This window comes from Cucurbita pepo, unplaced genomic scaffold (assembly GCF_002806865.2).
Source record: "Cucurbita pepo subsp. pepo cultivar mu-cu-16 unplaced genomic scaffold, ASM280686v2 Cp4.1_scaffold000150, whole genome shotgun sequence".
In the NCBI taxonomy this organism is placed as follows: domain Eukaryota; kingdom Viridiplantae; phylum Streptophyta; class Magnoliopsida; order Cucurbitales; family Cucurbitaceae; genus Cucurbita; species Cucurbita pepo.
This window is the reverse complement of record NW_019646441.1, coordinates 218,758-234,232: the sequence shown is the minus strand read 5'-3', so window position 1 is coordinate 234,232 and position 15,475 is coordinate 218,758. Positions and strand designations below refer to the sequence as shown.

Here is a 15,475-nt window from a genome sequence, read left to right as displayed (position 1 = left end):
GCTCACCGCTAGCGGATATTGCCTTCTAGCTTTTCTTTCGGACTTCCCCTCAAGGTTTTAAAACGCGTCTGTTAGGGAGAGGTTTACACCCCTTATAAGGAATGTTTCGTTCCCCCTCCAACCAATGTTGGATCTCACAATTCACCCCTTTTGGGGGCTAGCGTTCTCGCTGCACACCACTTGGTGTCTGGCTCTAATACCATTTGTAACGGTGGGGTAGCATAAGTCCTTTCTTGTGAAGGGGTGAGCGGTTCTCGAGGAATGAAGCAGCTTGACTTATAGTTTACGAGGGTTTTTTTCTGAAATGTTTGGAGTTATTATGGTTGAGGATTTTGTGCTACAAAAATGGGCATAACAATAGGCCGCTCAAGCCCATAGCTAGCAGATATTGTCCTCTTTGGGTTTTCCTTTTCGGGTTTCTCCTCAACGTTTTTAAAACGCGTCTGCTATGGAGAAATTTCCACACCTTTATAAACAATGTTTCATTCTCCTCCTCAACTAATGTGGGATTTTATAGGATTTGGAACAGTTTTTGTGGCCGGATTCATTTTTCTTTTACAACTGCACTTTTTATCACCTCCCTTCAAAGTTCTGTCTGGGCCATTTTCAAAAACAATGTCTTGGTTCTCCTTCCTTCCATTTCCCATAGAAACTCTTGTTGGTCAAATACTGTGGTTTTCAAATTCACTGTGGGGTAGCGTTTATTAAACATTATAACATGTTTTACATAAAACGGTTAAATTACAATTTTGGCTCTATGATGGAAGAATGTTAGAATTTAGTGTTTATGACTTTAAAGGTCAGAATTAGTCTCTATGATTCGACTGTTTATGAACTTTTATCAAACCATTTGCAATTTAATTAACATAAGTGTGAGAGCTGCAACGATACTGATGGTTTAACAACAAATGTAGACTTGTTCCATTTGGATTAATTTTGGTCGGTTCAGTTAGTTGTTATTGGAACCATGATAATTGTGAGATCTCACATCGATTGGACAGGGGAACGAAGTATTCTTTACAAGGGTGTGGAAACTTCTCCCTAACAAACGTGTTTTAAAATCATGAGATTGACGGCAATGTGTAACGGGCCAAAGCGGACAATATCTGCTAGTGGTGGGCTCAAACTATTACAAATGGTTTTAGAGTTAGACACTGGGCGGTGTGCCGGCGAGGATGGTGGATTGTGAGATCCCACATCGATTGGAGAGGGGAACGAAACATATTTTTCTAAGGGTGTGGAAACTTCTCCCTAACATATGTGTTTTAAAACCATGAGGTTGACGGTGATGCATAACGGACCAAAACAGACAATATCTACTAGTAATGGGTTTGGACTGTTACAATTATTGTGATGATGAATTGCATGATATCTTAGGTGCAAAATGGATTCGGAGTTGTGCACATTTCGACCTTATATGATAGGACGTTCTTGAATAGGATTTGTCTCCTTAACAACGACCTCTCCTCCTACATTCTTTTTTATGTCTAGCACCAAACTGCCTTCTAGTTTGATTACTGCAAATTATAGCATGTTGAAAGGCATGGACTCCTTCGGCTTGTATGCAAGAGATATGATCCATGAGAATGTATAGGTTTAGTAGACAACGTTAGACGAAATAACACTGTGAGATCCCACATCGATTAGAGAGATGAACGAGTGCTAGTGAGGATCTTGGGCCTCGAAGATGAGTGGATTGTGAGATCCCACATCGATTGGAGAGAGAAACGAAACATTCTTTATAAAGTTGTGGAAACCTCTCTTTAGCATATGCGTATTAAAAATCTTGAGAAGAAACTCGAAAGGAAAAGTCCAAAGACGACAATATCTATTAGCAGTGGACTTGGACCATTACAAACATGCATTGTTTATATGATCTTCTCGAAGGATTAATTCGTCTAATCATTTGATGTTCTGTTATTCTCAATAAATGTATTATATGTTGTTCTCGATGAATTAAAAAAAAAAACACATGGAATATAATTAAGAGAATAAAATATTGACAAAATAGATTTATGAAGATTAGAATGGTCAGTAAGATACAATTTCTTAAAAAGTAAGTCAATGGAGAATAATATGTCGCTAATATTCAATTTAATGAAATGGAGTTTTAAATTAGTTCAAAAATTTCATCGCATCTTCCATTTATCAATTCGAACGAGAAAATTGAAAAAAAAAAAAGAGTATGTCATTTTTATAATTTTCGTAACGTGTATTTTGTACAAAAAAAACCTTTGAAAAACGGAAAAACGGAAAAACGGAATCATATCTTGTTATCTCTGTGTTGTTTAATTATATATATCGAACTCTCAAATTTTAGATCTGCTAAATTATTTTAAAAAATATTAATCGATAAATATGGTGATAAAAAATTCTCGTGCTTGGTTACGATGAAATAACAAATTTATTTATAAAAAAAATGTTAGATATTCTTATTCTTATGCTCACGACATTCTCTCAATTTCACACGAGGTATGTCTGTATTTAAATTAATTTTAATTTTTTATGATATGTCAAATATTTTTGTTTGAATTATACATGATGTACATTTTGTATGGTGTGGTTATTGCATGATGTATGCCGTTTAGATTAAAATCGCACTATAGGTTAAGCATTATCATGCCTCTCTATTTTTTTAATATAATTATTATTTTGAAAAATTTCTAATAAAATTATTATTATTATTTTTTTAATGTTTTACATAATTTGAATATAATGGTTATATTTCAAAAGATGTCTTTCTAGTTTAAATTTATGTCCTGCAGCGAATGGTGTTGCCATGACAAGCCAAATCTTTTATGTCTTTTCATGTTCTAGTGTTTTACTTTTGTATTTAGAGGGAGTATGACGTTTTCGGAAAAATCATGTATAGACCTGCCAAACATAAAATGCCTCAGAATGTACTATAGGGGATACGACTAGTTGTCACCTTTTCCCTACCCAAGGTTATATACTGTGAGCCGTTGTTATTTCTCTCTTGTTTGCTTATATAACGTCTCTTTCAAAAATCTCTCTTTCGAAAATCTCTCTGCCCTCGTTTTAAAACCTAGCTTTGATACCGCGAATAGTTTGGTTCAGAATGTGCCAATGAATCTACCATCCCTATCACTGATGATGCTCGACGGAATGCCTCATAACTTTACAATGTGTTTGAAAAATAGTTGGGCTGTTACTTCAGCCGAGCATAATTTGGGAGTGGGGACGAACATCGCATATTTCGAGAAAGCTTCCAAGCATATGAAGAAGTGGGCGGACAAGAAGCGTCGCCCCCTTCAATTCCGAGTAGGAGATCAAGTCCTCATCAAGTTGAGACCAGAACAGATCAGATTTTGCAGCCGAAAGGACCAGAGACTAGTTCGAAAATATGAAGGCCCGGTTGAAGTTCTTAAAAAGATTGGGGCTACCTCCTATAGAGTTGCGCTACCCACATGGATGAAAATCCACCCAGTCATTCATGTGAGCAACTTGAAGCCATATCACCCTGACCCAGACGACGACCAGCGAAATGTAATAACTAGACCGAGCATCGATTTAAAACAAAGAGACACCAAAGAAAAGAGGAGATCCTAGCCGACAGGGTTAGGAAGATAGGAAGACCTACACGGAAGATTCGTGAATTCCTTGTCAAATGGAAGAATCTCCCTACGGAGGAAACTAGCTGGGAACGCGTCGAAGATCTGGACTCCGCTGCCACCCACATCGCCAGGTTTGAAAGTAATTTGGGGAGGATGTCACGGTCATGCTCGTCCAAGGCGTGTTGCCCATGGCCGCATGCCCATGACAAGTCAAACCCTTTATGTCTTTCCATGTTCGAGTGTTTTACTCTTGTATTGTTAGGAAGTAGAACTTTAGTAAAAATCATGTCTAGGCCTGTCAGACATGAAATGCCTCAAAATGTACTATAGAGGATATGACTAGTTGTCAACTCTTCCCTACCCAAGTTATATACTGTGAGCCGTTGTGGTTACTCTCTTGCTTGCTTATATAACATTTCTTTCAAAATCTCTCTTTCGAAAATTTCTCCCGGCCTTCATTTTCTAAAACCTTCTCTTAAACCGAGGCCATAGGCGATGTAAGAACGAATTGGCTTAGCTTACTTGTCGTTAGAAAGTGAGTATCACACAATCGCAAGTCCGTTGCCATCAAGAGTGCGATTGTGACACCAAGCACCCTTCTGCTTTTACACTCGAGGTCTGCAATTTTAGGGTTACTAGAATTGATGCTTTCCGAGTTAATATTGACTTTGATTCTTAGAAAAAAGATTGAGACCGACGTCCTAAGAATGGTTTCGAGTGACCAAACAAACAAAACGAAAGAAACCTCCTAACCAAGATTCGGCTCTATAAAAAGATGAGAGGTTGAGCATTATTAAATCTTGAAATTGGATTCCATGTGAGAATATAAAAAAAAAAAAAAGAAATTTGTTTGGAGAGAACGGCAATTTCTGTGCCCATGATTCTGGCCCAGCAAGAACAAGGAAGAAGAAGAAGAAGAAGATGCTGATGCTGATAAAGCTCTCTGACTTTGTACGCAGTTTATCGCCATAGAACAGCCCTCAAGAACCTTGACAACAAACCTCTACAGATTTCCGATTCCCATGGTGTTCACATTGGGAGCTTCTTTCCCTATTATCTATGCCAATAGGCTGCCCACCGCCGTTACCGCCGCCGCTACCACAGCCAATCCCAGCAGCAATAGCTCTACTTCCCATTTGTTCGAAGCCACTTTCATCCGTCGCGCGGCGGAGATTGCCGATAAGTCCGCTGGACGCACCGCTCCTCATCCCAACTATGGCTGCATCATCACCACCTCATCCGGCGCCGTCGCTGGTGAGGGCTTCCTCTACGGTCAGGGTACCGAATCTGCTGAGATTCAAGCTGTGGAAGCTGCTGGCGAGCTTTGCCGTGGTGCTACTGCATTTCTTAATTTGGAGTCCAGTGATTGCCCTAGCGATAACACTGCTGTGGCTGCTTTAGTCCAGGTTTAAATGCAGATTCTGTTCTTTCAATTGATTAACGCTTGTTTAGAGCTTGATTAGTTTGAAATTCGATCAATAATATCAGCCGTGATGTAAATCTGGTTTGAACTGAGCATGTTTGATTGATGAATCTTGTTGAATCGCATGCTAAATTTGGAAGATGTTATTTGTTTTTGTTCTGTTGTTATCAATATTATGTTAAAATCTGCGATTGAAATTGCACAATTAGGCAGGGATTGAAAGGGTAGTTGTTGGTATGCGGCATCCTTTGCAACATCTAAGAGGAAATGCTGTGAGGGCTTTAAGAAGTCAAGGGGTTCTTGTTGATGTTCTTGGAGAGGAACTAAAGAGTAGAGCCGTTGAGGTAATTCATTGGAATTGTCAAATTGTGTTCTTTCTTTGCCTCACTTCGTTAGGTGTTGAATCGATGCGATTCGATTCGATTCATATCCTTTTTTTTTTTCTTGTTCTTAAGTGATTTTGGCTTTCCATAACGTACTGTTAGATCATTATTTTTACAGATCACTTATATGAAGCGTTGATTTGTCTTATAGGAAGCTCGAAAAGAATGCTTCCTTGTTAATGCTCCGTTGATTTGTAAAGCTGCGTCTCGAGTACCCTTTTCTGTGCTTAAATATGCCATGACTCTTGATGGTTGGTATTAGTATTCTAGGTTCATTTTCTCGAGTACCCTTCTCTGTTCTTTTCTATTTCTCGCTTATGCTATAGTTAAGTGATTTGATTTTGACTATCAGGAAAAATTGCTGCAAGTTCTGGTCATGCAGCATGGATCAGTGGTGTTTCGTCTAGACAACGAGTTTTTCAATTACGAGGAAGAAGCGATGCTGTTATAGTAGGAGGCAATACCGTACGCAGGGATAGTGAGTTTTGCCATTTTTCTCTTTCTGTCTTGTTGATGAGTGGTACTTAGTTGTTAACAGTGCTTCATTGTTTTCCCCCAATGTTGTCCTCTGCATTAGATCCGAGACTGACTGCAAGACATGGTGGTGGGCATATTCCTCTTCGTGTTGTGATGTCGAGGACTCTCGATCTTCCTGAAGAAGCAAATGTTTGGGACACAAAGGGTATGGCAACCATGGTTGTAACACAAAGGGGTGCTAAAAGGAGTTTCCAGAAACTGCTTGCATCAAAAGGAGTTGAAGTAGTGGAGTTCGATAATCTAAACCCTCGAGATGTAATGGAATATTTTCATGATCGTGGATTTCTTTCGATTTTGTGGGAGTGCGGAGGGACGCTTGCAGCTTCAGCCATTGCATCTGGAGTAATACATGAGGTTTTGATCTTTTCTTTTTTTATTGGATCTATATTGTTGATTCCCTGATGTTACCGCTTAGTTATAGAAAATGGTGTGTGATGAACAATTCTTTCTCTTGAAAGATTTCTTCTGTTTCTTTCTTGCCAAATGTTTCTGTAAAAAGCTCTAATAAAATTCTCCCATAAAATCTTCTGCATCCTTGTGAAACGGTGCCCTCCGAGAGCGAATGAAAGGAGAAACTTTTGATCTTCTGGGAGGACTATAATAGCTCTGGAAAGTTTTCGCAAAGTGATAAAATAACAAGAGCTGACTCTGTCATTTGGATGTTTGCAATTTGTACACCAATGTAAAGATAGAGCCATGTAGGGTATTCTTCGCTCGAGTTTGTCTCACGTGTAGATTGCCTTATCAGATAGTTCCCATAAGAAAATGTGAGATCCCACGTTGGTTGGGGAGGAGAATGAGACATTCTTTATAAGAGCGTGGAAACCTCTCCCTAGCTGACGCATTTTAAAAACCTTGAGGGGAAGCCCGAAAGGGAAAGCCCAAAAAGGACAATATCTGCTAGTGGTAGGCTTGGGCTGTTACAAATGGTATTAGAGCCAAACACCGGGCGATGTGCCAGCGAGGAGACTGAACCCCGAAGGGGGATGTACATGAGGCGGCGTGCCAGCAAGGACGTTAGGCCACGAAAGGGGGTGGATTGGGGGGTCCCACATCGATTGGAGAAGGGAACGAGTGCCAGCGAGGAGACTGAGCCCCGAAGGGGGGTGGACACGAGGTGGTGTTCCAGCAAGGACGCTAGGCCCCGAAAGGGGTGAATTAAGGAGTCCCACATCGATTAGAGAAAGGAACGAGTGCCAGCGAGGACGCTGGGCCCCAATGGGGGTGGATTGTGAGATCCCACATCGGTTGGAGAGGAGAACTAAGCATTCCTTATAAAGGTATGAAAACCTCTCCCTAGTAGACGCATTTTAAAATCGTGAGGTTGACAACGACACGCCACGGGCCAAAGCAGACAATATTCACTAGCGGTGGGTGGGTTAGGCTGTTACAGATAGTTTCCTTAGTTTTGGAAGTCTTTTAAAGATATTTCCACAAGCTCTTCCAATCCTTCCTTGCTCCAATAGGTACTAACAAACTACTACTCCTCCTCTCATTGGAAAGAGTTGAGACCTTTAGAAACCATCCCCTTTGGTTTGCCACTTTTTCCACCCAGAATGAATCTCCCTCCCACCTTGCCTTCTTGAAATTTTTTATTTTGATTTTTTTTTTTTTCTTATGAGATGTTGAGCCATTCATTTCGTTATGTTTTTCAATTCAGGTTTTTGCATTTGTTGCACCTAAAATTATTGGAGGAAGGAATGCACCATCTCCTGTTGGTGAACTTGGAATGGTTGAGATGTCTCAAGCTTTGGAACTAATAGATGTTCAATATGAGAAGGTTCTTTTTAGTTTATCATGTTATCATCTCTTCACTTCATCTATTTATTTGTTTATGTGGAATACTTTCCTAGTCAATCTTCTATGATATGGCCAAAATAAATGTGCTTGTTTTTTATTTCCTTAATATTCCCTATTTTTCGCTCGTAAAACTAAAAACTAAAAACCAAGTGGTTATCAAATGGAGCAGAAACTCCGACTTCTTCCATATCAGTTGAAGTATTCATTTCATTTATAAGCATGCATGGATTCCATTTTGACTGAGATTAGAGTTTGGCTTACAGGTTGGAAAGGACATGTTAATTAGTGGATTTCTTCAGCCAATATTAGATGTTGCTCCTGTAATCCCATCCTGTGATGAAACCTTTGCAATTGACCCAACAGTTACTCCCTATGAGTCGAGTATCATATTCTTTTACAAAACATGGGATCCTTACGGCGCTTTTTCGAACTTTTCACGACACCCCATTCATCTCGCTGATGAAAATGGTAACGATTGCACATGGTTGACTGTAGAGCATTATTATCAGGTGGGTACCTTTGCTTGTGAATTGTTTCGTCTTTCGAAGTATAGAATATTGTCTGACCTTGATCGAATATGCAGGCTCACAAATTTGTTGGGCTTGATGATCCTGCTGCTCAGGATTGCGTGGAAAAGATCAAATCAGCAAGAAGTCCAGAGGAAGCAGCAAGGATAGGAAGATCAATGCAGAGGCAGCACCCTAAAATGGTATAGCTGCTCTTACTCGTTTTTAGTTTAAGTCGGTGTATTTCTTTCGGCACGATGTCTGGGCGTGATAATTGCATAAAACTTATAGATCTTCTGAAGATAGATGAGGTTGATCATCTTTTCTAAAGCCCCAAGATAGAAAAAATGATAAAAACTGTTGAAAATTTCAAGTTTAGAGGGAAAAAGAACAAGATATGAGCATGTTTGATATCTATTCCATGATCTAGACCACATGATAATCTCTGGCATCACTCGATTTTCGTTACAGATAAGATCTGATTGGCGAACAGCCAAACTCGACGTTATGTACCGGGCATTGAAATGCAAATTTTCTAGTTACCCTCATCTGCAATCTATGTTGCTATCAACTGCTGGATCTGTTCTTGTTGAAGCATCTCCACATGATCTCTTCTGGGGTGGAGGTCGAGATGGGGAAGGTCTAAACTACCTTGGAAGACTTCTAATGAAATTGAGAGCCGAGTTTCTTGGACAATCATCGACCCCAAACGGAAGCAACGTGGAGTTCAATTGACGAAAAGCACAAGAAAGAAGATTAATAATCACATCAGTTAAAAGGTGGTATTATATGATTCAGAATCCAATGGGCAATCTCCTCTTTGTGCCCCGAAAATTAGGTACCGATGAGGCTCTAATGTATGTTGAACCATTATTGTTCGATCCGAAAATTCTCTCTGATTTGGTAGGCAGCTATACTTCTGCCTATTGTATAACTTATATCTTATTGTTGAATAATGAAATAAAAAAGAGGAACATGCTCTCTATGGAAGATTTCAAGCACCGGGCATCCCCTTGATGATTTACTACAACTTGTTTCTTGGAGGAACTTTGCTTTTGTTCTGAAATTTCATCAAATTTATTCTATTTTGGCTTCCAAACATTCAAATATGTACCTTTTTACTCTCATGACTTCTTTAATAATATTAATAATCTGAATCGTCGAAAAGGTAATGGAGCATTTTCTCGATCGAGGGTATCTTTTAGTTTGAACGGAGAACATCAAACCAGCCCGAAGTCTTGAAGAGGAATACTTGCATCCATAGCTCCCATCATTATAGATTTTTTTTCTTCTTTTGATCGAGCATTTCAAGTGAGTTTTCTCCAATTCACACATGCTCGTTATTCTCATTTCGTCTTCGTGCCTATCATTAGAGGATAGGACCGAGATTTTGCTACAAGGATTGGAAAGTTATTGCAGAAGCAACATCTTTCGACATGAAGTAAAGGTATTATGAGAGTATAAAGTTATTTCATATTTCTCAACCAAAGTTCAATTTTCGATTTTTTGTAAGCAAAAACGTAAAGTTCTTGATCCAATTTCTTCTTCTTTAAAGCGCGGTTACTATTTTGGACACGTGCATGTAGTCTTTAAGAACTCATCAAACGTATTAAAAGAAATCAAGAAGTATTAGCACAACCGAACAAACAAGATACTGGCATGTTAAAACACACAAACGACTATTAACTACCTAATTCGACTGTTGGATTGGTTGTAATAAAAGGATTATCAAAATCTGTGAATACAAACGTTAAATGTTGTAATGCTAACACGAGCTCTCCTCAACTAGCATAAAACTTGTACTCTCAACCAAGAAGTCAAATTTCTAAAATCTATCAACATAAAGTATGCGTTCGGGTCTCTGACCTTTAGTCGAGAATATATATCTTATATATATCTTATACAATTGCTCAGATTGGCAGATTTTCATTTGATCCCCACCAACCAATTTTCGGAAAAGATTTAATTATTTTATAACATAAAATATACCAACATGATATTAAAAATAATTCACACGTTTATGTGCGTTATTTAAGTAGTTTATTCACACATAAAAATTTGTACACAAACATTGACAGCAAAGAGCAGTCTGTGGGGTTCAAGAAACAATCTTCAAATATCCTAACCTGGAACCAAGCAAGGCACATTTGAGAATCTGTGCAGTCATTGTGGGAGCGTTTTCTATCGTACCGTTCATGTAGAAACTCCTACTGTTTGCACGATTTCCGAACACCGTAGACCAGCTGCGCCTGAGACATCATCAGCCACCATGGCTGTCTCAGCTTGAACTGCTGAACTATCCTCCTGGGATTTAACATTCATATCTGATACCATCAAGTTCGAGTCGAGGAAGAGGCACACAACAGCACAGTCGTCAATGTTGGAAAAAGGAAACTTGCGCCTCCATGCTTTAGTTGCAGACTCAACCAATGATTGAGCTGCAGAACGAGCTGGGGTCGATGCCACAATGTCGACTACCTCTTTGTTTGAGAGAACATCCCAAATCTGAAAAGTGTTGGAATCAAACTTTAGATAGTAAGAAAGTAGTCATCAAATGAATCTATTTTAGTAAATGGTATTAAGAAGTCAATGTCATACTCCGTCGGTAGCTAAAACTATAAACTCGTCTTCGTCCGTCAGAAACCGATACGAAATTTCAGGAACAGAAATTAGACCGAAGTCCTTGAGGCAAAAGTCGCCGAAAGACCGTGCCATTGCCAGCCCAGGGGAATCATTGTTTGGAAGCCATACCCTAGCAACTTCTGGTTCATCCTCATGGGCAAATACCCGACCCTTGCATTGGAGAATTCTCTCTGCTTCCGCTGTTGCAGTTTAGAAAGCAATCAAAACCAGATTTCAGCTTCTAAACTTCAGATATCCAATCAAATCCAATCAAATGAGAAAACTTATAATTATGTCCGTTATTGTAATAGCCCAAGTCCACTGCTAGCAGATATTGTCCTCCTTGGGCTTTCTCTTCGAGCTTCCTCTCAAGATTTTTAAAACGCGTTTGCTAGGGAGAGGTTTCTACACCCTTATAAAGAATGCTTCATTTCCCTCTCCAATCGATATGAGATCTCACAATCCACCCCTTCGGGGCCCAACATCCTCGCAGGCACATCGTCCAGTGTCCGGCTCTGATACCATTTGTAATAGCTCAAGCCCACCCCAAGCAGATATTGTCTTCTTTGGGCTTTTCTTTTTAAGTTTTCTCTCAAGGTTTTTAAAACGCGTCTGCTAGGGAGAGGTTTCCATGCCCTTATAAAGAATGTTTCGTTCCCCTCTCTAACCGACGTGTGATCTTACAAATACTCTCTAAAATGACAGTATAGAAGCAGCAAATACATAATGTTTTAACAACTCAAAATGAATAGTTCATTGACAAGAGAGAGAGGGAGGGACCTGGAATATCTGGCTTGAGATCTATGGTCAACTGAACTGCTTGGAGACAATTATCCTTGTCTCTGGTACCCAACACAGCTCGAGAGTCCCCGACATTTCCAATAACAAGATCTCGATCCTAGAAGCCAGTAAATTATAAGAACTTTAAGAACGATCGAATCAAATGAAAACGAAAATATTGTAAATATGGTAATAAAACTGTTGTAATGACACCACCTGCTTAACAAGAGCTATTGCTGTTGTCCCACTACAGAAGCAGTCAATACTTGGCTGCATTTTGAGTTCCACATCCATTCTCTTAAAAGCCTTCAAAAATGATTCCTTCATATTTTCAGAAATTTCATGGTGCTTAAGGGGAGAACTAGCTTCCTTCCAATCAGTGTCTAACCCAGAATTTTCATTGTTGAGACCTGTTTTATGACCAAACTCTTTTGAAATATCCTCATTGCTTGCATTAGCTTCCCAATGTGCAGTCAGTTTCAGGGGCAGAGAATCCCTCACTCTTTTCGCGACCAGATGACCGTTAGGACCATGGCCATCAAAAACTCCACAGAAGAATGTATCTGTTCTTGAGCCAAAGTGCTGAAAATTCATGATCTGATTAGTGGTGATTATACCCCATCTATTTGCATTCTCTGAAACTTAAGAGCATTTTCAGGCTACACATTGAAGCACACAAGGAAGAAGCCCTTACTTTGAAAGCCTCTTTATGACAAGTCAAATCAGGGATTGAACTTTGTTCAAGGAAAAGTGGATACTAATACACTAAAGGGTTAAGAAAAGCATTGCACAGTCAAACAATAAAGCATAAACTAAGACAGAACCAAGAACAAAGCATGCTATCCATCCCAAGGAACAATTTTCTAATGCATTCAAGAGCTTGTGATATACCAATATAAAACCAGTTAGATGATTTGAAAGGGACCAACAAGACCCATAAATGAGACATATTGACAATAAAGAGCTAACCTCCCATACAATCATGGCATCTTGGTTCATCCCTTTCTTGCCCTGTTGAGTATAAAGTGAGGCAACTTCACTGGATCCATTCAAGAACATCCGACCCGGAATTCGGTGAACTGTTGCTTCTTCACTCTGCTGCTCAAACATAGAATCCTTGGACTCCAGCCCATTTTCTGAGTCTTTCAGTTTTCTTGCTTTCAGCACAGAAGATACAGAGGAACCAGCCATGGCCCTCTTACATCCAACAGACAAGCAAGGCCCCATTCTGGAAATGGGGGCTCCTAGAATGCTTGAATACGGACCTCAGTTAATAGAATCAGACTTAAATAACCCTTTATCTTTGGATTCTAATCCTTCAAAGGAAGCTTGGTCTTATAACATCCATATACATCTCTTAATTACAGATTAAGCACTAAATTAGCCTCTAAACATATCTAAAACACTATGTCATAGAAACTTTGATTTGTCTGTAATATCAAACAATGCTAACGAAGCCCAAAAGACCAAGCAACAGCGAAGAGAATAGATATATTTCCAAATTTACTCGCCAAACAAAGACGATAACATTTCCAGATTCAGAAATCATGGGGGCATATCGCCCCACCAACAATCAATAGAGAGGCTCAAATCAACAACTGAATCGAAACGCAGTTATTTCACCCCCAAAAGATTTCTCATCCATTTCTCAATTTAAAAAAAAAAAAAAAAAAAAAAACCTCCAATAAATTCTAATTCAAATTCAAGATCGCGATAAGACCAACCAACAAACAGAGCCAAAAACGATTCCCCTGATCGCAGAAACAATCAAAACCCATTCAGAAATTTAATTACCAACAGTAGGAAACAAAATTGGAGATCAATCAATTAAGAATTTGGCAGAATGAATTCATCTTTAGACAACGACTTCGGATTTGAAGACGACCAAATGCGGGGTTGAATGATTGAGTGGGGAAAACGACCGGAAGATGCAACAAGCAAACAAGCAATCAACCGATGAAGAATCCTTTCGCGGGTTGTAAACGAGTTTTGACTTTGAAAGAGGACAAAGAAACGAATCACATTAATGGCGTCGCTAATAGAGGAGAAGGAAAATGACAAGACGCCTCGTGGAGTTCGTGAGGAATGATTATGAAACGGAGAACAGCTTAATTATAGTTAAATTTTTAGATTAAAAATTTTATTAATATTTTTAAAAAAATTCAAAATATATTTTACCTAAATTAGCCGATGTGTGGGACTTTCATCATCCAACAAATATCATCAACAATGATAAGCATGAATGAAATATTATATGCATAATCTGACTGAACCATGATTTTTAATGCAGGATCTTATGCAAGTTATACGTCACACGACCATAAATTACATTTTCAATAAGTCACGTACGGACACGTACATCATGATATTATACGTATTCTTTTATGGCTCATAATTAGGCCTAAAAGGTACATTGACGAGTAAATTTTTTTATTGATCGAGGTCATTAAAATTAATTAAGTATTTTATTGGTACATTTTTGTATAAGTCTATCATTTAAATTTGGTTTATATTGAATTTCCTTCTAACCATCGAGTGTAGAAATCTAATGCCTCTCTAGGTTTGTATTCTGGTACAGTATGTCCAGCTCCCTACACGTGTAATTATTTAATATTATAAATAAATAAATAAATAAATAAATAAATATAAATAATTGATAATATTAAAATTTAAAAGTATGCATACCTTTATGGTAAGGAAAGTGAGATTGTGTTCATATTCTTGTAAATACCTTTGAAAGGAAACATAAAATTTGTTAGATTTGTCAATGAAGAATAACATTTTTTATATATTTTTTTATTATTTTATTTTAATTTTTAAATATTCTTTTTCCCTTTAAAAAATATTAAAATCGAGAGACTAAAATTATAGGATAAATATAAAATTTTAACCCGTGAAATAAAATAACTTATAAATTTTTGTTTATTAACCAAAAAATAATTATAATTATAATTATGCATTAAAAAAATAGGCTAAATTAATAAAATTATATTCAAATTTTTTTATTATTTTTTAAATATGATAAAACTTCTATAAAAAAAAAATGTAAAAGTGTGTTTGAAGTATTTTTAAAACATTAAAAGTATTTTTATTTATTTATTTTGACTTTTTATTAATTTAACAAATAAATAAATAAATAAATAAATACCCTGCAACTTGGGCATTGGAGAACCATGGCCTCCATTCATCAATAATTTTGTAGCCAAGTGAAGAAGTCCATGCTTGGCTTCCAGTGTATGGCACACACATATCATGGTCTCCACTGTTCATTCATAATCAACAAAGACAACAATTTTTTAATATTAAAAGTTAAATCTTTCCCCCGAGTAATTATTACCGATAATAAAAACACTTCTCGAGGTATTTATCTATTCTGCGGGTCCCACAAAAAAGGACCCGAAAGAGTTTCCTCTTTGTTGACTAAATAGGGATGAAGATCAAGATTATACTCTCTGTCCCACTTGATTATTTATTTATTTCTTTATTTATTTATTTATTTTATTATTATTATTATTATTATTATTATTACTATTAGTAGATAAGTTACCGACCTAATTTAAAATTTTAAAATTATGTTAATTGAGTTGAAAAAATATTAAAATTTAAATTTTTGGAAATTATATTGCGACCTAAAATTGATTAAAAAGAATAATAAATAAATAAATAAATAAAAACTGACCTGAAAATAAGAGCTCTAAAACCTTGAGAAGTAAGGTTCCTATGATAAGGAATCATACTTCCAGCATTGTGACGGTACCTTATTCTATGAGTACATAGCTCCCATGGACCTGCCACACTTTCCTGTTTTTTTTTTTTTTTTTTTTTTTTTTTTTTTTTTTTTTTTTTTTT

General features: G+C 37.5%; 3 protein-coding genes across 3 annotated transcripts in view; 1 reads left to right on the top strand and 2 right to left on the bottom strand.

Moving 5' to 3' along the window:
* Window positions 1-4,377: 4,377 nt before the first annotated feature.
* On the top strand, window positions 4,378-9,249 carry LOC111784069 (riboflavin biosynthesis protein PYRR, chloroplastic-like). Its single transcript, XM_023664895.1, is given in 10 exon segments — window positions 4,378-4,981; window positions 5,208-5,342; window positions 5,533-5,632; window positions 5,734-5,859; window positions 5,959-6,272; window positions 7,579-7,698; window positions 7,982-8,227; window positions 8,302-8,427; window positions 8,696-8,926; window positions 8,928-9,249. Coding segments are annotated over 10 exon segments (1,839 nt in total). The 5' UTR covers window positions 4,378-4,597; the 3' UTR covers window positions 8,985-9,249.
* A 923-nt stretch (window positions 9,250-10,172) lies between these two features.
* LOC111784070 (probable protein phosphatase 2C 33) lies at window positions 10,173-13,697 on the bottom strand. The gene is made up of 5 exons (XM_023664896.1): window positions 12,596-13,697; window positions 11,843-12,208; window positions 11,627-11,744; window positions 10,823-11,046; window positions 10,173-10,729 (listed from the first exon to the last, which is right to left on the bottom strand). The coding sequence occupies exons 1-5, from the start codon at window positions 12,851-12,853 to the stop codon at window positions 10,418-10,420; spliced, it is 1,278 nt and encodes a 425-aa protein (XP_023520664.1). The 5' UTR covers window positions 12,854-13,697; the 3' UTR covers window positions 10,173-10,417.
* A 375-nt stretch (window positions 13,698-14,072) lies between these two features.
* LOC111784077 (serine carboxypeptidase 1-like) overlaps window positions 14,073-15,475 on the bottom strand; it is a 6,543-nt gene continuing 5,140 nt past the window's right edge. Inside the window, exons 11-14 of the mRNA XM_023664905.1 lie at window positions 15,306-15,427; window positions 14,775-14,888; window positions 14,312-14,357; window positions 14,073-14,217 (exon numbers count right to left, since the gene is read on the bottom strand). Of these exons, the coding sequence (XP_023520673.1) occupies window positions 14,134-14,217; window positions 14,312-14,357; window positions 14,775-14,888; window positions 15,306-15,427 (366 nt within the window). The 3' untranslated portion in view covers window positions 14,073-14,133. The remainder of the gene's footprint in view (window positions 14,218-14,311; window positions 14,358-14,774; window positions 14,889-15,305; window positions 15,428-15,475) is intronic.